At 40.7% G+C, this 26,849-nt stretch overlaps 1 protein-coding gene across 10 annotated transcripts; it reads right to left on the bottom strand.

Moving 5' to 3' along the window:
* Positions 1-688: 688 nt before the first annotated feature.
* SLC25A51 (solute carrier family 25 member 51) lies at positions 689-24,773 on the bottom strand. Of its 10 annotated transcripts, XR_011465116.1 has the most exons (4): positions 24,530-24,770; positions 20,642-20,766; positions 3,782-9,346; positions 689-3,603 (listed from the first exon to the last, which is right to left on the bottom strand). XR_011465116.1 is itself a non-coding variant. In XM_014481515.2 (3 exons), the coding sequence occupies exon 3, from the start codon at positions 9,303-9,305 to the stop codon at positions 8,412-8,414; it is 894 nt and encodes a 297-aa protein (XP_014337001.1). In that variant the 5' UTR covers positions 9,306-9,346; positions 20,642-20,766; positions 24,530-24,770; the 3' UTR covers positions 689-8,411. The 10 variants fall into 10 exon arrangements, 9 of the variants coding, with proteins under 9 accessions (XP_014337001.1, XP_070231718.1, XP_014337000.1 ...); XM_014481515.2 differs by having other exon boundaries at positions 689-9,346; XM_070375617.1 differs by lacking the exon at positions 24,530-24,770 and adding an exon at positions 24,369-24,523 and having other exon boundaries at positions 689-9,346.
* Between the last annotated feature and the right edge of the window lie 2,076 nt (positions 24,774-26,849).

Here is a 26,849-nt window from a genome sequence, read left to right as displayed (position 1 = left end):
GCAGCTCTAACCAGAGTACAGACCACTCAGAACAGCTTTTAAACCCTTTTTGGCAGGTGGGGGATGGATGGCTGTCTCTTTTGAAAGCTATTTAAATTATGGGTACATGAGCCTGCTCTGTTTACATTAACTTGCAAAAGCCCATCCCTATAAAAGATTAGTTTTTGGGTAAAATGAATCCAAATTTTGTTCTAAAAAGAATACTTTCTTAAATACAAAGTGTCTGATCTGTTCTGAACACATTATTCTTAGGGAGCTATTACCTTAGAGATTTTGTGTGTGTATACAATAAACATTTGTATAAAAGAACAACTTCCTGGCCTTTATTAAAAGTTGCAGAGTACTGGCAGGAAAATCATGATGCCTACCTACCTTGGTCACTTCAGGTATGAGTAAACCACTCACTTTTGGGGTAGTCTTAAGGAAAACATCAGCTTATTAGCGTCAGCTTATTACCAGTCCTGTCCCAATCTGGCATGTCTTCTGGGCTTGAGAGGGAGCTGGTGGCCACCACATCATTAGTAGGACTAGTGGGATGGTTAAGTTAGTAATATGCCATAGGTTTGTGTTCCCCTCCAGCAGGTGTTTCTATGTGGTGTCCTGACTTCATGGCAATCTAAGAATTATACTAAAAGAACTGAATCGAGTCTCTCAATATGTGCTGACATCAAATACTGTGACAACATCCTAATGATTTTTCTTAACATTTTATTATGAGATGTTCAAAACATACAGGAAGGTTGGAAGAATTTTACAGGGAATATATGTTTACCAAGACTCAACTGTCAACACTTTACTAAGCTTGTTATATCAATTATCCAATAGTCTATCCACCTATCAATCCATCTTTATTTTTGATGTATTTTCATGAATGAATTGCAGTTATTTACACCCATCCTTCTAAAACTCCTCAGCAATACATATTGTTAACTAAAGTTCAGTATTCTTTTGTTGTAAAATTTCCATACAATGAAGTGCACAAATATTAATGGTACTTGTGCTAAATAAGTTTAGGCAAATGCATACACCTATATAACCCACACCCCTATTCAAAATATTCTTATTTACCATCACCCCAGAAAGTTCCCTCGTGTCCCTTCCCAGAGACAACCACTTTTTTTCCCTACCAGATTTCCCTGTTCTACAACTTCACAGATATGGACTCAGACATTATGTATTCCCCATGATAATTTTTAAAAGACAAATTCCTAAGAAATTCAAAGTGTCTCTGAAACAGGGAGAATAGTGATAAAGACAACATCTGGGATCAGATTCTGATGCATTCACTGAGCAGGTATTATGAGAACCTCTACTCTGTAGATAAAGAGATCAGACAATCTCTGCCCTCAAGGAGTTCACACTGTCTTGAGGGGATACATCCTGGTCAGAGTCCTGGAGTTGAGACAGTCATCACATGCCACAGAAGGAGACCTAATACAGTCTGGGAACCAGAAGGGAATCAAGGGAAATTTAACGTTGTACCTAGGAACTTGTCTCAGGCAGCCAATACTCTGTATTATCTGCAATTCTAGAATCTTGTAACTCAAAATGATTTGTCCTTAAAAGGGCAGTTTTACAGTACTGAGATGTCAGGCGTTCTGCCAAAGAAACTATAAAAGTTACAAACTGAAATTGGGCTTACTGTTTTCTCTAGTTTGAACTGATACAAACTCAGGTGCTGTATTCAGCATTGCTTCCAAATATAAAAGCACCATGCTTTTCTGGTCCCGGACCACAAGTGGCAGAAGTTTTGAAGGGCTCCAAACAGCAACAGCAAAGCTTTACATCTTCCTGGACTTTGCCTTAGCTTTCTCAAGGCTTATCACACCCATTATATCTCCAAGTTTAGGCCCTCACTTCCTAACTCATTTTCACTCATTACCTTCAAATTTTACACACAAATTACAAATGAAAGGTACTTGGATCCCTTATATACCAACTTTGTCCTATGGCTGTTTTCTAGTGGGGAAATATGAGGGGAGCCCAAGAAAATGTGATGGTATTGAAATTTGATTAATCACTCTTCTTCCAGCAAAGTATGACAGGGATAAGCAAAGTTTGCAAACTTCTTTTATCCAAAGAGAAAGGAGAAAGCTATACACCAGGAGCCACCTATTGCTACAGATACCATGACCCTTGAAAGAAATGTTTCTTTTTCCTATCATTTGAAACAAAAAGTTAGCTAGCATCTAACTAAACGCATTCCCCTTTTTTGGTGTACTCTGTCAGGAGCAAGTCACTGCTGACTAATGACTGAAAAGAACTTAAACTGAACGTTGATGGTAAAAGGAAGAGCAACTACTGAGGTGGTCTGCTTTAAACAAGTCATGGCACTTCTATAGTAACAAAGCAGCTATCAATGACAAACTAATTTTAAGGAATACTTTCTTCTTGCCCTTCTCAGTCAGCTTGACTCAGCTGAGTTCCACAATTCACAAACAGCTGCAAGAACAGAAAAATGAAGTGCCTGTACATTGGAATCCTGACTCAAGCAGACTTGTCTCATTGGCTGGATAAAGGATAGCAGAATGTATAACCGAATCATTTTCCTATACACCTGAAACTAACACAATGCTGTAAATCGACTATATTCATATATTAAAAAAAAAAAAAAAAAGATAACTAAGCATTAAAGGTAAAGGAGGAGAGGAAAAAAATCTCAGTTTAGCACATGTATGTTATAGCCTGAAGGTTTGTGTGCCCCACCTTGTATGTGGCACTCTTGACCCCCCGATGTGATGGTATTTAGAGGGCAGCCTGTGGGGAGGATTACATTTACATGAGGTCAAGAGGTTCTCTCTCTGCCATGTGATGACACAGAAGTCTGTACACTAAGAGCCAAATCTGCCAGCACCTTGATTTTGAACTTTTCAATGTCTAGAACTGAGAAATGTCTGTTGTTTAAGCTATTTGTTGTTGTTTAGTTGCCCAGTCGTGTCCACCTCTTTTGAGACCTCATGAACTTGTAGCCTGCCAGGCTCCTCTGTCCATGGGATTCTCCATGCAAAAATACTGGAGTAGATTGTGATTTCATTCTCCAGGGGATCTTCCCAACCCAGGGATCAAAGGCACATCTGCATTGGCAAGAGGATTCTTTACCACTGAGCCACCAGGTAAACCCCTTAAGCCATTCGGTCTATGTTATTTCATTATAGCAGCCCGAGTAGTGTTAAAATGTTTCCAACAACTTCTATGACCCATCAAGGAATGAAAGTCAGACAGGATATTCCAGATTGCTGTGATGCTGAATATTCATATGTCCCTTCACTTTCTTGATTCTTAAAAGAAGTATTTATCAGATATCTACCAGGTGTAAAGCACTGTGCCAGGTGCTTGCAACTGTGGAAACTGATTAGATCAGAGTCTCTGCCTTGTGGAGCCGACATTTGAAAAGCTAACTAAGTAAAGTCACTCAGTTATGTCCAACTCTTTGCGACCCCATGAACTGTAGCCTACCAGGCTCCTCTGTCCACAGGATTTTCCAGGCAAGAGTACTGTAGGAGTGGGTTGCCATTTCCTTTTCCAGGGGATCTTCCCGACCCAGGGATCGAACCCGGGTTCTCCAGCATTGCAGGCAGATGCTTTACCGTCTGAGCCACCAAGCTAAGGCATCAAATAATGACAATATAAATAAAATAGGTAAGTGCTATGAAAACAGCAGAGGAATATGGTACCACAAGAGTATGTAAGAGGGAGATCCGAACTGGTCCTTAAGTGTAAGCTGACAACCCCGAGAAAGTGAAATCTGAACTGAAATCTGGAGGCGATCAGCAGGACTTACTGAGTGAACCAGTACAGTGGGACTCCGCATGAACAAGGCTGGGAGACCAGAGAGTACAGAAGTCCCCATTGGCTGGGCAAGGCAGTTTTAGCTGCAGATGACAACAAGGGAGACAGGGCCTGGATCACTTGATCTAAAAAAAATACAGAAATAATAAAGAATGGACTGAAGGGAGAAGAGAACCCTGATAAATCCTATTTTATCCATTTCTACTTCAGAATCAGATGCAGTTATCTGCAGAAAAAGCTCCCTACTGGAAACTAGATTCTGAAGGAAGTAAGCTGGGATCAGCCTTTGGAGACTGGGAGGTGCTGCAGCTACAGACCTCCCCAGGCCCCCCACCCCGCGTCACACTGTGAGAAATGCTCTCTACTCCCCTCACTCTGCAGGCAGTTTACAAATGACATTTTATCAGAAGATGTGCTGAACACCCCTTTCATCAATTCTAGAGTTCAGGATATTCACTTTTATGATAAATGTCTTTAAAAATTCTAAAACTGGAATGTTTTAGAGTAATTATTAATGTATGGCAACTGCTTCCTCATCTGGTGGTCCCTCATCAGGGAAGCTCAACTATCCCTTTGTAAGGGTCAGGGAGTGCCTTACAATGTAATGTGTAAACCAACAGTGTAGCTCATATGATTTCACAGTCTCCTAACAGAAACAAGCAAAATGAAAAGCAGATATAAAAAGCTCAGAAAGCACCCATATCCAGACCATTTAGCTTGGGAATAAGCATGACCTGAAGATACATTATTATAATACAAAGTATTAATAAGCTGAATTTACCAAGACAGTTTATACTCAGTAAGGGAAAAGTTTATTTGGAAAAATCCTTGAAAAGAAAAAAAATGCTTTGCAGTCAACCTATTTTGAAAAGAAACTTATTTTTCTTGACCAAAACTAACTAACTTTTCTTGACCAAACAAAATGGATCAATGAAGAACTGTTTTACCTACAAAGTTATGAGGTGGAGTCACTAAGAGTCAAGGTAGCATGCTAAATGTTCTACCAAGAAAAAGACTAAGAGACTAACCTACTACAGAAAGGAAAGTGCTAGTAACCGTAACCCAACCACAAGAGAAGACCAAATAGAAAGGACTTTAAAAAAAAAAAAAACAACTTTATTCCAAACAGAAATACCAAAAGAAGCACATTACCTCTGAAACATTTAACAGAATTTCATTTAAACTGATATAGTCACAAAACTGAAAATATCAAACAAAACCAGCTTTGTGTGCTTAACCACTTTTAATAATGAAACTTTAAAAAAGGAAACATACCGAGACTCCCCCACAATTTGGGAGCCATTTAGGCAAGCATATATTCAGTATTAGGCAAAAAGGCAGCATTAAAAACTAAAAATCCTCAAATTTAAGGAGAATGCCTATTCAAGTCTTTGATACTCATTTATAAGCACATGAGAAAACAGATTATTTTCAAAGAGTCAAGTCTGAGTGCTTACCCTGTCTTTAAATGTGATCGCCACTGCACCTTCATTTTGACTGCATACCCCTCACACGACAGTACTTCACCTACACTGAATAGTCTTGGTCAGTATGACTGGCTTACCGTGAAGGCCTCCAGGACCACCGTCGTCATCTTAAGGTCTGTATTGCCTGATAACTGAGTCTCACCATGTTATCAAGCTAGGGAATTTCAGGTCTCCAAAGCTGATTATATACACACAGTTCTGTTTCATTGCACAGTTCACAATATATAGCAGGTAATTATATGTAATATTAACTATTGAGACAAAAGCACCAACTATCTCCGACCACTAAAGAAATGAAGACACACTTGCCACCATATAGAGGTTGTGTTTACTCTGTAGTGCAGTCCTGAGGGCTCATACCACTCTAAGGATGTTTAGTATAGACTCTATAACATATTTCTGGTGGCATCAGAATGAAGTATAGGAGGCAAGACCCGAACTGCCCTGTGCTCTGAGCCGTCTGCACCACATATGTAACAGAAAGGCCACTTTTAAAGCTTTTCAGATAAAGTCATTCGATCATAATTTGCCTTTTCAAAATTATTACCATACTAGTTCACACTGAAGGTAAAAACAATAGTTAGAATCTCTTACTTACTAATAACACATTTTGACTTCTTTTAAATTTCAGACAAAGCTGTTGGCTACCAAAAGTTCTGTTGAGTTTTCTGTCAAATTTAAGAAACTACAGGACAACACAAAACCATCCCTGGTAATGTATTTGCAGTTTGGTCTTCAAAAGCTGTAAAAAGTGACAAAGAAATCAATAAAGTGAGTTAAATTCATTAAAAAATATTTATTGTTTTTAAATGCCACGTTTGAGATAGCAGAAACCAAAGCAGCCTTCCAATTCTCACTTCACTTCTATTTCACAAAAGTGCTTTAGAATTTAGATTTCTATCACCTACATGGAGTGTATAGGCAAAAGGAAGCCCTGTAGAACTGAACGCCAGGAGAGTCAGGGCCAGGGCGTGACCCCAGGCTGACTCGCCCACCACACGCTGAGCACCCAGATATGCCCCCGAGCGTGGGACACACAAGAGAACGAGAGGTTCAGGCACCACAGTGCCTTTGCCACCCATCCCTGAAATTCAATCTGTTTTAAATCCTGACTGTTCCATAGGCCAAAAGATGCTACTCTCATTTGGCGTTAAATTCTTATTTTCTCAAATCCTTGCACCTGCACCTCGTTTCTAGAATAAACTGCCATTTCCAGCACATTCCCAAAGAGCCTCTGTAAAGCTGGCGAGCTTCATTACCACCTGGCAAACACCTGACGCCGCCCCCGACCCTTCACAGCCGGAAGGACGATGGTCCTGTCACCTGACCAGCCATCCTGCACTGAGAGGTAAACATCTTTGTTGGACTATCTGTCCAGAAACTGAGTAAACTATCATTTGAGGCCCTGGGTTTATTTTGGTCAGCATGTGCACATATTCACATGCAATTATCCAGAAAGATGAAAAACTGGTGATAACAGCTAGGTGCTCTGCCCATGTCAAATGCTAGAAAGCAATCTTAACTACATAATACTTACAGATGTGGATTTTTAAAAAACTGATTAACCATTTTTCTAGGGTATCTGGTATGTTTTACTAGTTATTCAATACCAACTGAAAGAACCACTTTGCTTTTTTATCTGGAAGAAAATATTTTAAAATCTGATTCCTCTGACAAGCAAATTTTTGTCTGTTAGGTAAGGGATAACTATGCTACCCAGCGATCACCAACTTCTTGAATTTAAAATATTTCAAATATCTTTATTTAAGCCTTATCCTCTTAAACTGTCTTACTATTTAAATGATAAAATGGTAAAACTGAGTTCCCAAAATGTAAAGATCCTAACAGAAGTTTCTATTTCCAAGAGTAAAATAAAAAAGACAGCTTAACACTGTGGGTGAAAGTTATCCTGAGTTTTTTCTCCTCCTTCTCTGGAACACTTAGAAACCAGAAAAAAAGAATCTGAGGTCCGATTAACAGACTTCCAAAATACAATGGAAGCACTTTTGTTGTTTTTTTAAAGAGAGTTTCAAGAGAATAGGATACTTGAAAACGACAAACTAATACTCAAAGGAAAAATGAAAAAAAACTTCGAAGTTCTTCACTAAGTTGGCAAAAACAATTCAAAGAAGTTGAGCTTAACAGAGCTAGATCTGAAATACAATTATAGGTTTCCCCTGCATTCCCATGAAACCTTTTGTAAGTCGAAATGGTATAAAGTGAAGAAGCAATTACTTTTTGTAAAAGCAAAAATCAACTTTTGGTTAGTGAAAATAGGTACTAATGTAGGTCTTATGTAAAAGCAAAGTGGCATAAAAGAAACTCTGGAAAAGTGGGGGATACCTGCAATATGAAACTTAATGGGATGAAACAAAATTAACAAAATTTAAGTCTCCAGATCTTTTGGCAATGAAATAAGTGAAATATAAAAATATTTTGGAAAGGTTTAAAGTCACGTTCAGAACTACAGAGAAAACTTTCAACCCTAGAAAGCAAACCTTAGATGCTTGAGTCTACCATGTCTAGACAAATAACTCAGATAATGAACATCACAAGAGGTGCTTAGTTTCAAAATGAATACAAGCAATTTATCATGAAAAGCCTACACATAATAAACTATTTTTCTTCTCTGTTCTGCTCCATTGTTCTACCATGTACATGCTTAAGTTCACAAAAACTACCCTTTGCAATTCCTCCTAAGAGCAGAGAAGCAAGAAATGGAGTAACAGAAGTAAGTTTGAGAATTCATGCGACCCTAAGAGCCTTTTCTCTGGCTGGTCATGGCCACTTATGTTTCAGTACAGAAGACTTCTGGAAAAGAGAATCATACCTTGGCTGTTTGTTTCCTTGTCAAAAGCTATGAGAGCAGCTAGTAATAAGGCAACTAGCCTAAAGGTCTCAGATAATGATTTAAAAAATCCCACCCCGCTCAAAAAAAAAAAAAAAAAAACCTTTAAATTTTCCTACTGAAACCATTTATTCTGAACTTGCTGGGGCTTAAGGAAAATAGCTTTGCCCAGAATTCACTGTGCCCTGGATGTGGACACCAATTTGTATTTGGCCCATTAGAAACAAGGCCGAATTGCATCCATCTTAGGTCTATTCAGTCGACAAATGGCACTGAACCAATTTCTTTCATATAATCTTTAACAAGAACTCATAAGTTGCATTAATTATGCCCCAAGAGATGAGGGACCGATGGTAATTCAGATGGGCACCTCGGAAAAGGTTTGTCAGTTTCCTGTCCCGTTCTAGCCAGATTTTTTGGAAAACCTTGGGGAAAGACTGAAATTCCCCACCGATTTGAGACTGCATGCGAGTTTTTACAACATTAACTGGAAAAAACAAGATTCCCAACATGGCACCCAACAGGCCTCCACAGATAAAATCATTGACCAAATGAGCACTGTGAGTCGTTGCTGTAGGCAGGTGCTCCTTTATGGGACCTCGAAGGCCAAAAAAAAGGACATTGCTGAATCCGTTACGGAAGAGAACGGGCACCAAGCCTCGATAATACTCTCGAATTCCATGGCATTTCAGTGCCTTGAAAGCCTGGTAAGTGTTTGTAAATTTGTCATGATGCCTGTGGTCCTGAAGCAATGTTTGGACTCTTTCCAGTGGAGTGAAAATTGCTTCTGTTGTCCCTGCAAGGACTGCGGCCATGCTGCGGGTTGCAAACTCTGGGGTACTGACATGCTTACGGAGAAGGCAAGATAAATCCTCATATAGACCAAACATAAGTGCCAGTGTGGTTGTCTTCTGCATTAATGGGGGGAGGATTCCGCGATACAAGTTTCGAAATCCGTCCCTCCTCAACTGAAGTATCGCATCCCGGGTTTTGATTCCATACAGCTGTTGCCGAAAGAGAACCTTCTGAATGGGAAATGTGATTGCTATGTTGTTGAATGCTGCACAGCAGCCACACAGGTAATGCTTCATTTCACTAACAGTTGCAATATGAGGTGCTATATCTTGCTTTGAAGATGTTAGGATTGGGGGCCTCTTTTCATGAGCTTCTGAATCCATCATGTTGCTTAAGATCTTTCTCCGTCACAAAGGACTTTTCTAACCTACAAACAACAAAATGATAATAGGTAAACCTTTATATACAGTACTAAACATATGAAAAATTCCCTAATCCTTCCTCCAATTTTTTGACTCTATTACATTTGGGGAGGGGGGCGGCCTGAGGCCCTTTCAGCAGTCCACGGGGTCCTCCTTTTTCCAGCTACATATCTGCGTAAGGCTGGATTTTCTGCATATACTTCAACTAAATCAATTTACCACAACAGATCAAATGCAGAGGTAGATATGAGATGCCACTGACCTTTTAAGCCGGACATTAAAGAGACTTACAAAACTGTAAAACATATTTCTCATTAATTCTGGGGGAGGGAAAATAATTATTTTTCATGAAAACATGTTGCTTATGTTAACATGTAATGGGTTTATTGCTGTTATTCTAAAGCGAATTAATAAATATTTAAAAATTTTGTTTTTATTTCTAAGACCATGAATATTAATCCATACAAATAAAGGCTCTTTGGCTGGGGCGGGGGCGGGTTCCACAAAATTTTTTTAAGTTTGTAAAGGGACCAAAAAATTTGAGAACCACTGGACTAGATCATATGTAATGCCTAAACTACATAATGGTACATGCGATTATCCTTCTAAAACAGATTCAAAGGGCTCTTGTAAGTAATAAAATAACAAGACACACATTCGATCATTCTGTTTGCTAACACTTACTTAGTATCTACTGTAAACTAGGTCCTCTGCTAAGTGCTACAGATTCAAAGACAAGGAACTTGCAATCTAACAGAGGACTGCCAAGGTAGACAATCACTTCAGTGTACTACCTTCTATGATAAATATCTACTGTGGGAACACAGGTAAGGGACAGCAAGTATATACTTTGTGAAGTGGAGGCTGGGAGAACAGGGTCAAAGACAGCCTGCAGGTATATACTATACACTCTTCACATATTTAATTCTCAAAAACAACTCCATAAACATTACATTCCCAGTTTTACAAATGAAAAACCAATATCCCCTTCATCCAAGATACAGTTAGTAACTGGTGGAGCTGGCATCTTGAAGTCTGCCTCCAGAGTTTATGTTCCTGTTGTCACACCACAGATGGCAGTGACTTTGGTAGGCTGTCCTGGGACAGACTGGCTGTACCAGACCATGCTGAAAAAGATCTGAAGCCTAAATACATAGGCTTAGCCCACTGAATAGAATGAAGGCAAGGTCCTACCCCTGGAATAAATACGCTTTCTAAAAAGAGCCAGATTACTCCTTGCCCGTCTTCTACAACCTAATTAAAAACAAGCAAAGGGCTTGAACAGACATTTCTCCAAAGATATACAAAATGACCAACAGACATACAAGAAGATGCTCAATATCACTTATTGTCAGAGAAATGCAAATGAAGACCTCATACTCATTAGGACAACTGCTATTAGAAAAGAAAAGAACAACTGTTTAGTGGGGATGTAAAATGGTGCAACCACTATGGAAAACAGTATGGCAGTTCTTCAAAAAATTAAAAACAGAACTACCATATGATACCATCACCAATCCCACTTCTGGGCACACATCCAAAAGAATTCATCGCAAGGTTTCCAAGAGATGTCTGCACATTCAAGTTCCAGAACTATTCACAGAGCCAAGAGGTGAAAGCAACCCCAGTGTCTGGATGCATAAACAAAACGTGGTATATTCGCACAAGAGAATATTATGTAGCCTTAAAAAGGAAGGAAATCCGGTTATATGCTACAACATGAATCAACTGTAAGGATAAGGGGAAATAAGCCAGTTATAAAAGGACAAATAACCACGTAATTCCACTTACACAAGTACCTAAAGTAGTCAAATTCATAGAGACGAAAAGTGGAAAGAATGGTGGTTACCAGAGGCTGGGGGAGGTGGGAACAAAGTTATACTATTCAGTAATGTGTACAGTTTCAGTTCTGCTAGATGAAAACTTCTGGAGATCTGTTTTATAACAATGTAAATACACTTAATGTAATTGAATTTATACTTAAAATTGGTTAAGATGGTAAATCTTAGGATACATTTTTTCTTTTTTTAACCACATACCTAGAAAAGAATACATATAAGGGTTTCAATTATAAGTAATTACAAGAATAAAACAGGCCACATAATAAACCATCTAGGTCTTTGACATATGACCAAAATAAAACCACCCCCGTTCCCAAATTTATTGTTCTTTCCTCCCCATACCACACACATGCTGCTGTGAACTGCTAACCATTCAGGACAAAAGGTGTTAAAGAGAAATGTCATCACGTGAAGGTAGAGCAGAGTGCAGAGTGAGGCGCACAATCAGGAAGCGTATATTCAGTTTACACGTGCAGAAGCCACAGACATGTGACAGAAAATATAGAACACACCTACACGATTCTAATTTTCCTTCTAGAAATACAGCCTAGGGAAACAGTTATTAATAGAAGAGGTACACAAAGACTCATCTACAGGACAAGTACGACAGTGCTCTTAACAGAAATACAGAGTCAAAATTAAAATGTGGAACAGAAAGGCACGCACTGCATAGATGAAGACGTAGCCAACTGACAGGATGTCATACAGGTACTAAAAATGAAGGAGTATTTACACTTAAGGCTCAGTATATTAATTTGAATTTTTAATGGTGTTAAGTGTTGGATAGTAGCGAGTCCTTCTTTTGATCAATAAAGTATCACAGAAAAAATAAAAAATAAGGGAGAATACTTTTATTGACATGGCACAATCACGTTTTCATTAATATATTTAGATAAGAAATAGAAAGCCAAAATTAGTTTTATACTTTCTGATTTAATAATAATGCTGTATTTTCCTATTCTATATTTTTCAGGTTGAATTAGCTGGAGACAGTGATAAATCTAAAGGTCTAACCAGGAGGACAAAAGGCCGACAGGGGGACGTGATAAGTTCCCAAGTGACCAAAGGCAAATTGCTGTGCCTCCTTGAGGCTGCTTCCACACGTGTAACCAGCCATGGCTGCCCACCCGCGCTCTGGGCAGAAGTCAGCTGCAGAGTACAAGAGCCAGGTCCCAGTACTATGCTGGGGACACAGCGAGTTCTGAACTGTGTTCTTCTGTTTGCTTTATTCAGACTCGCATGATAACATTATCAAGATGTTATTTTCATTTACTTCTGTTAGGAATTCCTTCTTCTTTGCCTGCTTTTACACTGGTCTCAGTCTATTAAGCGATTTTATTTTAATTCAATCAATTTATTCAACTCCTGTAACGTTCAGAGGTTAGGGATAAAAAACGACCTTGGCCTCAGGGGAGATACAACATGAAAATGACTGGATCACAGTGTGATAAATGCAACCACAGGGACGTGTACAAGGTATATGGCCCCATAGAGGAAGGGGCCATTAATTAGCTGTCCGGAGGGAAAGACAGGGTGGGCTATGACTTCTGGGCAGGGCTCTGCAAGGTGAATAGGACTCTGGTTGTACGTAAGGGTGAAGCACATTTTGGCCAAAGGCAGCACAGGCTAAAATGGAAGCCCCGTATCAAAGGAGCAGCAGGATCACATTCCTTAGGAGTATGTCTGGCTGGAGCTTACTGTGGAGGGAGATGCATGAGTGGCAGTCAGTAACACAAAAGCTGGCTAGGCCCTGCGTTACCAGAAACCCTCATGATGATACCAAGACCCTCTGATGCTATTATGGTTTGTTTTTCCCTTTCTCATGTGAAGCCAATAGAAATAAGACTATTTTCCTTAGGCATGTTATACCAAGATCTGTGTGCCCTTCTCCCAGAAGACAGACTACATTAAGAAGAAAATGTGACATCTATATGCTCTAGCCCAATGGCTGTTTGCAGTTGGAGCTGGCTTGCTATCACATTTCTATTAGAAAAGATAAACATGCCCTCAGTTGAGAAAAATTATGCCTGGAAACCACTGCAGGCCCAATGGACTGTAGCCTGCCAGGCCCCTCTGTCCATGGAATTCTCCAGGCAAGAATACTGGCGTAGGCTGCCATTTCCTTCTCCAAGGAAAGCCTGCCTTAAGAAGGTAATAAAAGGAGTCAGCTCTTCTCCCTGCTGTCAGGTGGTCACACCTGTAAAAGGAGACAGCGCCAGGGCCCTAACTTCTCACTGTTCGCTCCCATCACCAGAGCAGCCACACTACCCCTGGACACCAAACACTGTGTTCACCTGAACAAACGTCACCTCTGGCAGAGGCTGGAGGACTGGGACTTATCTCTAAATGCTGCTTAGTACTATCACGATGGGGAATTAAGGGACGGTAAAAACTGTGGTTGCTGAGGGGGCTGGGAGAGGGATGGAGCAGCAGTTTAGGATTAGCAGATGCAAGCTATTATATAGAGAATGGATAAACAAGATCCTACCATATACATAGGAAATTATGTTCAATATCCTGTGATAAACCACAATGGTAATAAATACGAAAGAGAATGTATATATACATATATAGAGATAGATAATGGAATTACTTTGCTGTAGAAAATAACATTGTAAATCAACCATGCTTCAATAAAATAAACTAAAAAAACACAATTTAAAAAAGATATTTCTTAAGAGAAAAATAAAAGTGTAATTAATGAAATACACATTTGTCCTCTCCTCCAGGCTCACTGCCCTAGCCCAGGTCCTCTTCATCTCCTGCCTGACCACTGACAAACCCTCTTTACTAGTCAGCCTGACTCTAATCACACATTCCATCTCATCCCCACCAACCTCTCCATCATTTAAAAATCCGCTAACAGCAGCAGACACCCCAGTGTTTTGAATGGTCATATAGTAGTTTATCAAATGGATATATGTAATTTATTCTATCTCCTATTCATGGTCACTGTTTATGATTTTTTTCCTTTTAAATAATGCTGCAATGGGCAACTTTGTAACTACATCTGGTGAACTCTCACAAGTTTATCTGTAGGGTAAAATCTTTAGAATGGACTGCAGTACATTTTAATTTGAAAGCTATGCCAAATTGCCCCCAGAAACCTTACTGTGATTTACATTTCCACCAAGTGTATGCGAGTTCCCAGTTTCCCTACCATTTCCAATACCATGTATTAAACAGTAATTTCTGCCCATCTGATGGGTGAAAAAAAACTTGTCACTGAAATTTTTTGATCAAAATTGAGCATTTTTCATCTGAAGGTCATGCTTTATTGACCATCTGAATTTCTTTTACTGTAAAATTTCACATTATCCATTTTTCTGAAGGCATTTTGTTTGTTAATTTGTAAGATTTCTTCCTATCTAAAGAAAATCAATCCTAGTTACATTAACCAAGTTGTGGCAAATACTTTCTCCAGTTTGTATCATTTTTGTGATACTGAAGTTCCTAATATTGATATGACATCTACTGATTCTGGCTTCTAGGTTTTGTGTGCTCCACAGAAGGCCTTCACTATTCTTGAAGTATAAACATGAATTATAAGTAATCCACACTTCCTTCTACAACTCCTGTGGTTTTCATTTACCACTTTCATTTAAGTTCCCAGGTAAACTAGAATGTATTTTTGTCATATTCCTCACTCAAAATCTTGGAATTTCATAGAAGTGACTTTATAAATTTAAAAAACTGTCACTTTCTCTTAAATTGAACCTTTAAAAAAACAACAACAACAAAAAACTGTACAAGGATGTGCTTTCTTCCTATTTCCTTTTTAGAAACCTTAGCAGCATTTAAAATTTTGTTCACAGATCTTGAAATTTCTCATGACCAGGTATCTTACCTTTTTAGTACCTATTATGAAAGAGTTATTTTCTTCCAATTAATTGTCTGCTCTTTGCATATGAAACAGTTACCAGTTTCTGTGTATTAAGGTTAAAGGCGGCCAACAGCCTCTATTTCTCAGTTTTTTTTGGTGGATCTGCTCGTTTCCACTACATAAAATATCAAACAACTTTGCCTTCTCTTTATAGTATGCATCTTTCTTATGGGATTGGCATGTACTTGCTGAACAAAACTGAACTATGGTAATAGTAAACATCCTTACACTCTGACATTTGTGGGGACTCCAGTATGTGAAGCATGACGCTGGTCTGTGGTTTCAGGAACATGAAGTTCTTATCATCTGACTGTTTATAACCAAGTCCTAGCAGTTTCAAGTTTATGTGGGGAAACAAGTCATCATGATACAAAAATGTTCACTGATCAACTAGACCATGTAAAATTTGTTCCCACTCAAGTAATCTGTTTACCATCTCTCGCTGCCCATCTTCAGGACTGGGCTGCAAACATGAACTGGAGAATGTCTTCCCAGAGCTATTATGCAATTTCATCTGACAAATTACACTGTAACCCCCAACACTTCATTCCGCATTCATTCTAAGAATTAGTACATCTACAATGATAATTTAAGCCCCTGCCCCCTGCCATTTACTAGGAAATTTGTTTCCCATTAAAAATGGATTCCATTTTTCTAGCACTCTGCTCAGTCGCTCAGTCATGTTACTCCTTGCGACTCCATGGACTACAGCACGCCAGGCCTCCCTGTCCAGCACCAACTCCCGGAGCCTACTCAAACTCATGTCAGTGATGCCATCCAACCATCTCATCCTCTGCTGAACCCTTCTCCTCCAGCCTTCAGTCTGTCCCAGCATCAGGTTCTTTTCTGATCAGTCGGTTCTTCGCATCAGGTGGCCAATGTATTGCAGTTTCAGCTTCAGCATCAGTCCTTCCAATGAATATTCAGGACTGATTTCCTTTAGGATGGACTGGTTGGATCTCCCTGCAGTCCAAAGGACTCTCAAGAATCTTCTCCAACACCACAGTTCAAAAGCATCAATTCTTTGGTGCTCAGCTTCCTTTATAGTCCAACTCTCACATCCATACATGACTACTGGAAAAACCATAGCTTCAACTAGACAGACCTCTGTTGCTAAAGTAATATCTCTGCTTTTTAATATGCTGTCTAGGTTGGTCATAGCTTTTCTTTCAAGGAGCAAGCATCTTTTAATTTCATGGCTGCAGTCACCATCTGCAGTGATTTTGGAGCCCAAAAAAATAAAATCTGTCACTGTTTCTATTGTTTCCCCATCTATTTGTCATGAAGTGATGGGACTGGATGCTACGATCTTAGTTTTCTGAATGCTGAGTTTTAAGCCAACTTTTCTACTCTCCTCTTCCACTTTTATCAAAAGGCTCTTTAGTTCTTCTTTGCTTTCTGCCATAAGGATGGTGTCATCTGCCTATCTGAGGTTACTGATATTTCTCCCAGCAATCTTGATTCCAGCCTATGCTTCATCTGGCCCAGCATTTCGCATGATGTACTATGCATATAGGTTAAATAAGGAGGGTGACATTATGCAGCCATCACGTACTCCTTTCCCGACTTGGACCAGGTCTGTTGTTCCATATCCAGTTCTGTTGCTTCTTGACCTGTATACAGATTTCTCAAGAGGCAGGTCAGGTGGTCTGGTATTCACATTTCTGGAAGAATTTTCCACAGTTTGTAGTGATCCACACAGTCAAAGGCTTTGATGTAGTCAATAAAGCAAAAGGAGATGTTTTTCTGGAACTCTCTTCTGTTTTGATGATCCAGCGGATGTTGGTGATTTGATCTCTGGTTCCTCTGCCTTTTCTAAATCCAGCTTGAACATCTGGAAGTTCACGGTTCATGTACTGTTGAAGCCTGGCTTGGAGAATTTTGAGCATTACCTTGCTAGTGTGTGAGATGAGAGCACTTGTGCAGTAGTCGGAACATTCTTGGCATTGCCTTTCTTTAGGATTGGAATGAAAATTGACCTTTTCCAGTCCTGTGGCCACTGCTGAGTTTTCCAGATTTGCTGGCATATTGAGTGCAATACTTTCACAGCATCATCTTTTAGGATTTGAAATAACTCAACTAGAATTCCATTCGCTCCACCAGCTTTGTTTGTAGTGATGCTTCCTAAGGCCCACTTGACTTCACATTCCAGGATGTTTGGCTCTACCACAGTGGTTATCTGGATCATGAAGATATTTTTTGTATAGTTCTTCTGTGTATTCTGGCCACCCCTTCTTAATATTTTCTGCTTCTGTTAGGTCCATAGCATTTCTGTCCTTTATTGTATTCATCTTTGCATGAAATGTTCCCTTGGTATCTCTAATTTTCTTGAAGAGATCTCTAGTTTTTCCCATTCTATTGTTTTCCTCTATTTCTTTGCACTTATCACTGAGGAAGGCTTTCTTATCTCCCTTGCTATTCTTTTGAACTCTGCATTTAAATGGGTATATCTTTCCTTTTCTCCTTGGCCTTTTGCTTCTCTCCTTTTCTCAGCTATTTGTAAGGCCTCCTCAGACAACCATCTTGCCTTTTGCATTTCTTTTTCTTGGGGACAGTCTTGATCACTGCCTCCTGTACAATGTCACGACCCTCTGTTCATAGTTCTTCAGGCACTCTATCAGGTCTAATCAATCCCTTCAATGTATTTGTCACTTCCACTGTATAATCGTAAAGGATCTGATTCAGGTCACACCTGAATGGTCTAGTGGTTTTCTGCCGGGAGCCGGTGAGGCATTCCACTCATGACAAAGGTCATGAGGAAGGAGGCTTGGCATACGCAAAGGCGGGATCGAGCCTCAGGAGTCCCCCTGGATATTCTCGAGCATCTACCCCCCAAAAAAACCAGAGTCTGCCTACTTTATTGCTTTGTGCTCTCACCTCTGACTTTACTGGGGGCTGTCCCCCACCACCATCTCGCTCTCTCTGACAAAGAGTTAACTTACAGCTCCGATTAATAAAGTTCCTGGGCAACTAGGAGTGTTTAAATCCAAACCCCTCAGATGGCTCTCTAACTCGCCTGACAAGTTTACTCGGACTCCTACAGCTATGCATACGATTGTTTACAGTCTCCCAGCCTCAAGAGGCACGGGAAGCTTAAGATATTCAAATAGCTTAGAGCCTCTCAGAGAGTTAGAAACTGTCAGAATAAAACGAGTAAAAGATTTCATTGATGAGCCAATGCTTGCTGCCAACTTTCCACATCCCCTGAATTGTATCCTTGAATGTGTATTAATTAATATAGTTGGTATGTAGAAAAAATAAGTAGTGGCCTTGGTGTTAGTAACTTTAGATCCTTAAGGTAATAAATCCTTTCCTTTGTTGTAAACCCATTACACATCCGCCCTATAGGAATGCAATTTTATCTTCGGAAGATGACGCCAAACCTTAAAATAATTACTCTTAGAGAAAATAAGTCTTTGTTGATAAGTCTTTGTCAAGAGTCATAAAATGTTAATAAGCCTTCTGGCCAGAAGATGATGTAAATCACCTAAACCATTTGTATATGATAAATTTGCAGGAAAGAAACCCTGGTTTTTGATAAGGATCAAAAACTGCTGACTTTGCATCCCCTATTATCCTCTATGTGTAACTTAGGATATAAAAGCCCCTGTTGAAAATAAAGCTACGGGCCTTGCTCACCAAAGCTTGGTCTCCCCATGTCATTCTTCCCCTCAATTTCCAGCTGAGTCTCCATCTGGAGCGCGGATATCCTCTGCGACCATTTATTTGCCTGGGCTTCTAAGACCCACTCGAGAAGGTGTCTAAGGTGGGGCACCTTCCGCTATTCAAGAGGGCGCCTGCGGCCTCCATGGTCAGAGCTAACCTGGTGTCACGGGTTATATTGATTTTCTGCGTAAACCAAGCTACTCAGCTTCTTTTCTCCACTGAATTTTCCTACTGAGCTATCCTCATTCTATTACTCTTTATATCTTTTATGAATAAATAAATAAATAGTCGCCGACGCCGTCTCCCCTTCGAATACCCTGGATCAGCCAGGGCTGGACCCCGCAGTTTTCCCTACTTTCTTCGATTTAAGTCTGAATTTGGCAATAAGGAGTTCATGATCTGAGCCACAGTCAGCCCCTAGTCTTGTTTTTGCTGACTGTATAGAGCTTCTCCATCTTTGGCTGCAAAGAATATAATCAATCTGATTTCGATATTGACTATCTGGTGATGTCAATGCTTAGAGTCTTCTCTTGTGTTGTTGGAAGAGGGTATTTACTATGACCAGTGTGTTCTCTTGGCAAAACTCTGTTTGCCTTTGACCTGCTTAATTTTGTATTCCAAGGGCAAATTTGCCTGTTACTCCAGGTAGCTCTTGACGTCCTACTTTTGCATTCCAGTCCCCTATAAAAAAATGGACATCTTTTTTGGGTGTTAGTTCTAGAAGGTCTTGTAGGTCTTCATAGAACCTTTCAGCTTCAGCCTCTTCAGCGTTACTGGTTGGGGCATAGACTTGGATTACTGTGATATTGAATGGTTTACCTTGGAAACGAACAGAGATCATTCTGTCGTTTTTGAGACTGCATCCAAGTACTGCATTTTGGACTCTTTTTGTTGACTATGATGGCTACTCCATTTCTTCTAAGGGATTTTTTTCCACAGTATTAGATATAATGGTCATCTGAGTTAAGATCACCCATTCCAGTCCATTTTAGTTCACTGATTCCTAAAATGTTGATGTTCACTCTTGCCATCTCCTGTTCACTCTTGCCACTTTCAATCTGCCTTGATTCATGGACCTTACATTCCAGGTTCCTATGTAATATTTCTCTTTACAGCATCAGACTTCACTTCTATTACCCATTATATCCACAACTGGGTGTTGTTTTTGCTTTGGCCACTAATAATCAACTAATAAGGGCCTCTTAGTTTTTTCAAACACGAGAAGGGAATACACATTTATTCCTGTTTTATGATCACCTCCACCCTTTCCCACCACCACTACCCTAGGAATCTATCTTGAACTCTGGTCAGTTGCTTCCAGGAAGCTACTGAGAGGATCCTATGGACCCTGGAGACAGAGCCAGTGTAACATTTAACAGGTACAGATAATTGCCTGGGTTCAAATCCCGGTTGAACTATGTATATACTGTGTGACTTTCAGCAAGTTACTTCATGTCCCTATGGCTTAGTTTCCTTGTTTACAAAATAAGAATGCTATCTACCTCACAGGCCAGCCAATTAATTGAATAAATACATAGGAAGCACCCAGGAAAGTAATCTACAGCACAACAGATGGCTTGACAAGGATAAAGTACTATTGTTCTTTTCTGATGTATTTGTTTGGTGTATACGTTAGTGCGTTGCTTGACAATTTGTCACCCCTGCAATCCTACTTGGCCACAGTGAAATATTCCTTTAATGTACCACTACAGTTTGCTAATATTTTAAAATTTCACATCATTATTTGTAACATACCGAGTTTCCGATTTCAGTACTACCTTCATATAAAGTTGAGATGTCAACGTTCCATTCCCTTTGTAAAAGAGTTCTGTCATTTTTCCTTCTTTAAGCTGGCGAACAATTTAAATCTTATCATAATTATCTTTTTCTCGAAAGTTAAGAGAAGTCACCTGAAACGCCATCTGGGCCCGGTGTTTTGGGGGAGGGCAGCTTTACAAAGACCTTCTCGATTTCTTCCATTGTTACTGGCCTGTTAGGTTCACTTTCCAGAGTCAACTGTGATAACTGGATTTCCCTAGACAGAACAGAGAAAGTCTGATTTATTTAGTTTTATAAGGCACTTGTTATTTAAAAGAACACTTTTACTCTTGTGTGTCTACATTCCCTTTTTCTTGAGCAGGGTAGCCAGTTTACCTAATGTACATTTCTCTCATCACAGCAAAGAACCAGTTCTTAAATTTACCAATTTTACTATGTTTCAGTTTTTAAAAATTTTGTTTTTCTTCTTTATCATCTTATTTCTCCTGCTCTGGGTTTATTTTCTTCTAATTTCTTAAAGAGAATTTTCTTACTTTTATGTATTCTTTGTTTCATAATTTGAGTGTTCAAGGCTATGTATTTTGCTTTAAGTAAAACCTTTACTATTACTTTTTAAGCCATTCCATGGAGAGTTTTGGTCTAATTGGTGGTTACCTTACCATCTGTATCATCTCCTGTTCTTCACCAGAGTGGCTTTGATTTGGGATGACAGGCACCCTTTCCAGAGTCCAGGCCTATTTAGGGTTCGTGCATCACAGCATATCTTTAATTTATGCTCAGGAGATGAGAATCTTTCTTGTGTAGGAAAGATCCTACAGGGATGAACCTTGATATCTGACAACTACCCTCCAGTCTGAAAAGGTTCAATGACAAAAACACCTTGAGGCTGACCTTCATCAGTGGGAGAACAAAGCAGCAGCAAGCAGCCAAGTTCACCAAGTCCACTGCTAAGTTTTTTGATCACAGTGGGACACTGGTCATGGAGGTACACAAGCCTGAAGTAGCCAGGCTCCATAATAGTCTCGCCACAGAAAGAAAATAAAACACAGACTTTTCAAAGTGACCATCTTTCTGCTGGATCATGCTGAAATACAAAGTGAGGAGGAAAGAAACTGAGATCTTAAAATGAAGCCAGAAATGTTAAAATGTCTGTTCTGAACTTTTAGTCCATCCAGGATAAACAGGATTTTCCAGCACAGATATGAGAAGCTGCCATCTGGTATCTAGCTGGGGCCTCCTTGACCTGCTGATTGCACTATTTCGACTCTTTTTCTGGAAAAGCACTTTTGATAAAAGCTGTATAGATTTCCTCCTTCATACCAAAAGTAATTTATATAGTATTGGCATTGTGCCGTGTAGTATTTGAAGACTCAATTTTTAAACTTGTTAACCTGTTTCTGACTGTGCTAACTCCCCTTTCAACAGCTGTCTCCCTTAATTCAGGATATGATCTGCATGTATGACAGCTGTCCTTCACACACAACTTTTGCAGGTATGCATAAATCCGACTTTGGGAGAACTGGAAAAAACAACAGTTTTTTAATTTGTTTAAAACAGATCTTCGGTTACATTTTGTGCTCTTAACGAATTAAAGGCGTCAACAGCATTTTTAGTTAAAGAAAATTTGTCCTATAGACGCTTGAGAAGTTTGCCAGGGCCTAGAGTTTGATAATTATTAATCGATCAGTCTTTTATATCCTTTCTTCTTATCATTTCAGCTGCCAGACATGAGTTCAAACTCTTACTAGTACTACACTTGTCAATCTAAGATTAACCAACATTTTAAAAACAACTTAGCATAGAAATACTTTATATCCATGTAATGCTTCGCTCTTCTTCAGTTTCAGGAATAACCAATGTTAAAATCAACAAAAACATCCAGATTCATGAATGTTATTTGCCATTAACACAGTGACAATTTGTAAATGTAAAAAAATTTCATTTTTACATACAAAACACATAACAATCTCAATTATAAAGTCACAAGCTACAAGCTATTTAACAGTATACATCCTTGATAACACAAACCAAGATACTTGTACACCTGAACAACACAATTTTGTTCACGTTCACCCTTAATGACTGGAATGGTACTTGCATTACTTTTCAAAATTTTGCAAATTAAAGTACTTCAATTAGTTTTGTCATGACTCTTTGGGTCTGTTATTAAACAAACAGAAATCTGTGGCTAATAGAAGCCAGTCATTTCTTGACTACTGTACTGAATTATTTTAGAAAATCTGAAGAACATGTATACATTTATGGTTTCAGATTTTTAAAAAATAAGCCTGGACTTAGGAAAAAGGAACATAATGAAATCTTTCCAGACTTCACAGATTTACAGCTTTCTCCCTCATTTCATCCTATACACCAAGACAGTGTGAACAGGTTCTCTATTTAGCAACAGAAGGCAGGCTAGTGTGCAGGATAGTCTTCTGTAGCAAAATTTAAAATTTTGCGTGTTTATCTAGAGTGTGAACATGACTAAATTTCTTTGCTAAACTGATCTATATATTTAAATTCTTTAACATGGATAATAATTCTTTGCAATTTATTGCAAAACTTATTTGCCATAATTTTACATTTGCTACCTAAAACACTCAACCTATGTCAACATTAGGAAACAAAGTTAATTAAGCTGACTTTCATTAAACTCCAAGTGTCAATTAAACTTCTGCGGCAGAAGAAAACAGTGTAAAGTCTAAATGCTCACTGTAATTTACAGTCCACGGGATAAGACCGAGAAATGAGCCAGCACAAAGGTCTTTGTGCAAAAACTGGGGAGAAAGCAACTGTTATTCTCAAAGGATGTTGACTCCCACAAGTCAGCACGTCTGAGTCAGCATTCAGAACAAGATTAATCTGGATTCTAGTTCTAGTTAGGACACTATCTTGCTACTATAAATACAAAGCAATGTCTATAATTTTAAAATTCCACTTCTCTGGGCTAACTTTAATCTACCAAAGGAGAGACCAGATAAATCCACTCCCTCTTAAAGGTAACAGCTTGTGATCTTTCCCTGGGATGCACTCGAGGTGACTCCAGATCCAAAGTGCCTAACCTGTGCTCTGGAACCACTAACGGGCCCAACCAGTCCTGACACCTTTTGATTTTATGGAATTCTTTCAAAACAAGGGCACTACAGAGTTACTTTAAGGGCTTCTGTTTCACTGCTTGCAGGTGGGGATTAAGACCAGATGTGTACAGCTGAAAGGGGCAAAAAAGAAAAGCGTAAAAGCAGCTGAGGCATCGACACGCTCCACCTAGATAAGCTACTAAGCTTAGTAATTGGTACAGAGATTTTCAATTAACAACAATGCCCACCCCCACTTCCCCACCATCACGGAAAAAAACCAGCCTAGTACAACGGAGTTTCTCGCAACGCGAAGCAACATGGTGTCGCAGAACAAGCATTGTTTGGCCGGGTAGCTGAACTTACTTACCGCTTCCCTGGCGTCCATTTCCCCGGTCTGTGGTTAAGGGGGAGGGGAGGGGAGTGGACGGGATCGTCCAGGCCTCTCCAGTCCCTGACATTCAACGGAACCAGAGGTCCTGGAATCCCAGGCCCCGAGATAGCAAGGGCCCTTTAGCGGTCCCAGCGTCGCTCTCCCGGGACTCAAGCAAAGCCCGGCCCCTCCCCGCCCCGCTCTCAGGGCTCGCCGGGAGGCACCTCCCCGCCCGGGGCGCGCCCAAATGAAAGCACAGCCTCCTCTGCCGAAAAGGCTCTTCCCAGCAGCCAGACGGCGCCCTCAGCCCGGAAAAGCCCGGTGGCGGGCGGCAGAGCAGGGAGCGTAGAGCTGGCCCCGGCGACTGCGGACCCCACCCGGGATGGCGCGCGCGGGAACAGCGGGACGCACCGAGGGGAGGCAGTGCGCGCGCGCGGACGGGGGTGGGCGCCGAGCAACCGAGCCAGAGGGCCGGGCAGACGGCCTCCTCAGAGCCTCTTTCGTGCTTCCACTCACTCCACGCGGAGGCCGGGGGAACCCCGTGTTTTCCTTTCGCCTGCCTCCCGACTCACCCATCGCCGCGGGCGCCCGGCTTCCACGCCCGGTAGCGGCCCGCCGGCAGGTTGGTGAGCCTGCGAGCCGGCGCAGGCGCAGACCTTGACCGACCCAGAACTCTGGGCGGGGCGTGACGCGGTCGACGCCGCCGAGCCCGGTCACGTGAGGGAGACGCGGCCGCACCACCTCTCAATAATCCCCCGGAGGGTCAGGTGATGCCGGCTAACTCCTGGCAGCGGTTCGCCGCCGCAGGGCAGGTGTAGGGTCACCCATCACACCTGTCGTCAGGCTTTGGGATTCCGCTTGCTGGAATAGCGTACCCTTGGTGTATGGTGGCCTTGCCGTGCCACAAATAGCCAACGCTTTTGCTAGTGCACAGCCTGTGGGAGGACCACTGGGAATCGACAGTTGTGGATGGCAAGCTTGCACGTGGGCCTAGGCCTTCCAAGTCCCCACCTCACTACCCTTTGTATCATTGGTTAGATTTCATCAAACGCTTGGAGTTGCCTTTTGTCAGGTACTGATACTGCAGTTCACAGAACACCTTTAGAATATACAAATATGTGTGCTCTAAAATATACAGATTATTTAAAAGCCCTGTTTCCTTCAATTTCAGACAACTTGCACGTCTTGGACTCTACTGCAGTCGGAGTTAGGAGGCCTAGGTCAAGTCATAGCGATCCTTGAGCCCCAGATCTCTGAAAAGTAATACCTGCCTTGCATGCATCCCTTGGCCTTTGTAAGAATCACTGGGAATAATGATCTGAATCTTTTATCAACTGGAAGGCACACAGATGTGAGGGACCGAAGGAATTGGAAAGGTCAGCCTGGGAGCGAGGTCCTCTTGAGGATCATCAAATATGTGATGGCTTACCAGGTGGCTCATTGCTAAAGAATCTGCCTGCCAATGTAGGAGGTGCAAGAGACACTGGTTCCATCCCTGGGTGAGGAAGATCCCCTGGAGTAGGAAATGAAAGCACACTGCAGTATTCTTGCCTGGAAAATTCCATGGACAGAGGAGCCTGGCTGGCTACAGTCCATAGGGTCGCAAAAAAGAGTCAGACACAACTTACAGCTAAACAACAACAACATGCTCTTTACTTGGGGTTTGTCCAATAAGCAACTTCCTGGAGTGAAACCGGGTGGGTGGGTCTCCCTGTGTACTTCCCCTGAGAGCACTTTGTAGATGCTGACTGCTTGAGCTGGTCTGATTAACTGCTTCTTGTGATGTGGGAGGCCGTGCTACCTAATTTCAGCCAATGCTCTGCTGAGGTACCTACTGTGTGCCACTGTGTTCTCTTGGGGGAGCTTAGAGTGCAGTGAAGGCTGTAAAAGCAAAAACTCTGAAAATTCAGAAGCATGAGGGGCCTTTCCCCTTAAGAGGGAACCAGGGATGGCGTCACAGAGGAGGAAGTCACCTAGGCCTTGGGGGATGAATGAGTGGGAATTTGGACTAGTGAGTAGAAGGTAAAATTGTAAAGGTCAGGTGGTGGGGTCTGGTATTGCAAACCTTGACCGTCAGATGCAGGCACCTGGCATCTAACCAGTGTGCAGAGATAGATTTCGGGCTCCACGGATAATGACAAGGCCATTCTGTACCTTGGAATCATTAAAATCAGGCAACAGTTGGCATTTATGCCAGAATTATGTTTGCCCTGTCTTTTGTGAATTCCTATTCAGATGTATTATTTGAAAAATAAATAAATTAGGCAGGCACCCAGCGTGTTCATAGCATAAATAATTCATTTCTGATTAGAATGGAGAGGTTATTCTCCTGTGGTAGAGCCTGAAGAGGAGGCAAAAATGGAAACTAAACACACAGCTGGGTCACAACAGACTCAAAAGAGGGGGGAATCCCCTCAAAAGAGGGCAGTGTGGACAGGAACACTCAGGTCTGGAGCTAAGCCAGCTGTTTCTTTTATGCAGCGGGTCACAGCGCTGGCCTCTCCCCCACCAGCTCTTAGTTCCTTGTCAGAAACCTCCCAGGTCCTTAATTGGCTATTCTTGGACATATGAATGTTGAAGGTCAAAAACCTCTATTATCTGATTCAGGATTCATCATAAAGTTATCCTTTCATTTCTCTATTCTCATCCACCCATTGTTGTATTCTTTCTTTAGTCTCTTAAAGTATTCTCTATACCTCCAGCTTCCACAGCATCTGTCAGATAACATCCTCTAACCGAGTTTTTTTTTTTTTTTCCAAGTTGCAAATACTAAGCATTTAATGGTTTTCTTTTATTTATTTGGATGGTATTTTATGTTATTTTGTCTGATGGAGAAAGTAAAAATCACTCAGTCATGTCCAACTCTTTGCAACCCCATGGACAATACAGTCC

This window comes from Bos mutus, chromosome 8 (genome assembly GCF_027580195.1).
Source record: "Bos mutus isolate GX-2022 chromosome 8, NWIPB_WYAK_1.1, whole genome shotgun sequence".
NCBI classification, from domain to species: domain Eukaryota; kingdom Metazoa; phylum Chordata; class Mammalia; order Artiodactyla; family Bovidae; genus Bos; species Bos mutus.
This window is presented reverse-complemented; position numbering and strand designations above follow the sequence as displayed.

Excerpts from the sequence above, each read along its gene's own strand:
- SLC25A51 (XM_005905967.3), bottom strand. The coding sequence starts at position 9,305 with ATGATGGATTCAGAAGCTCATGAAAAGAGGCCCCCAATCCTAACATCT.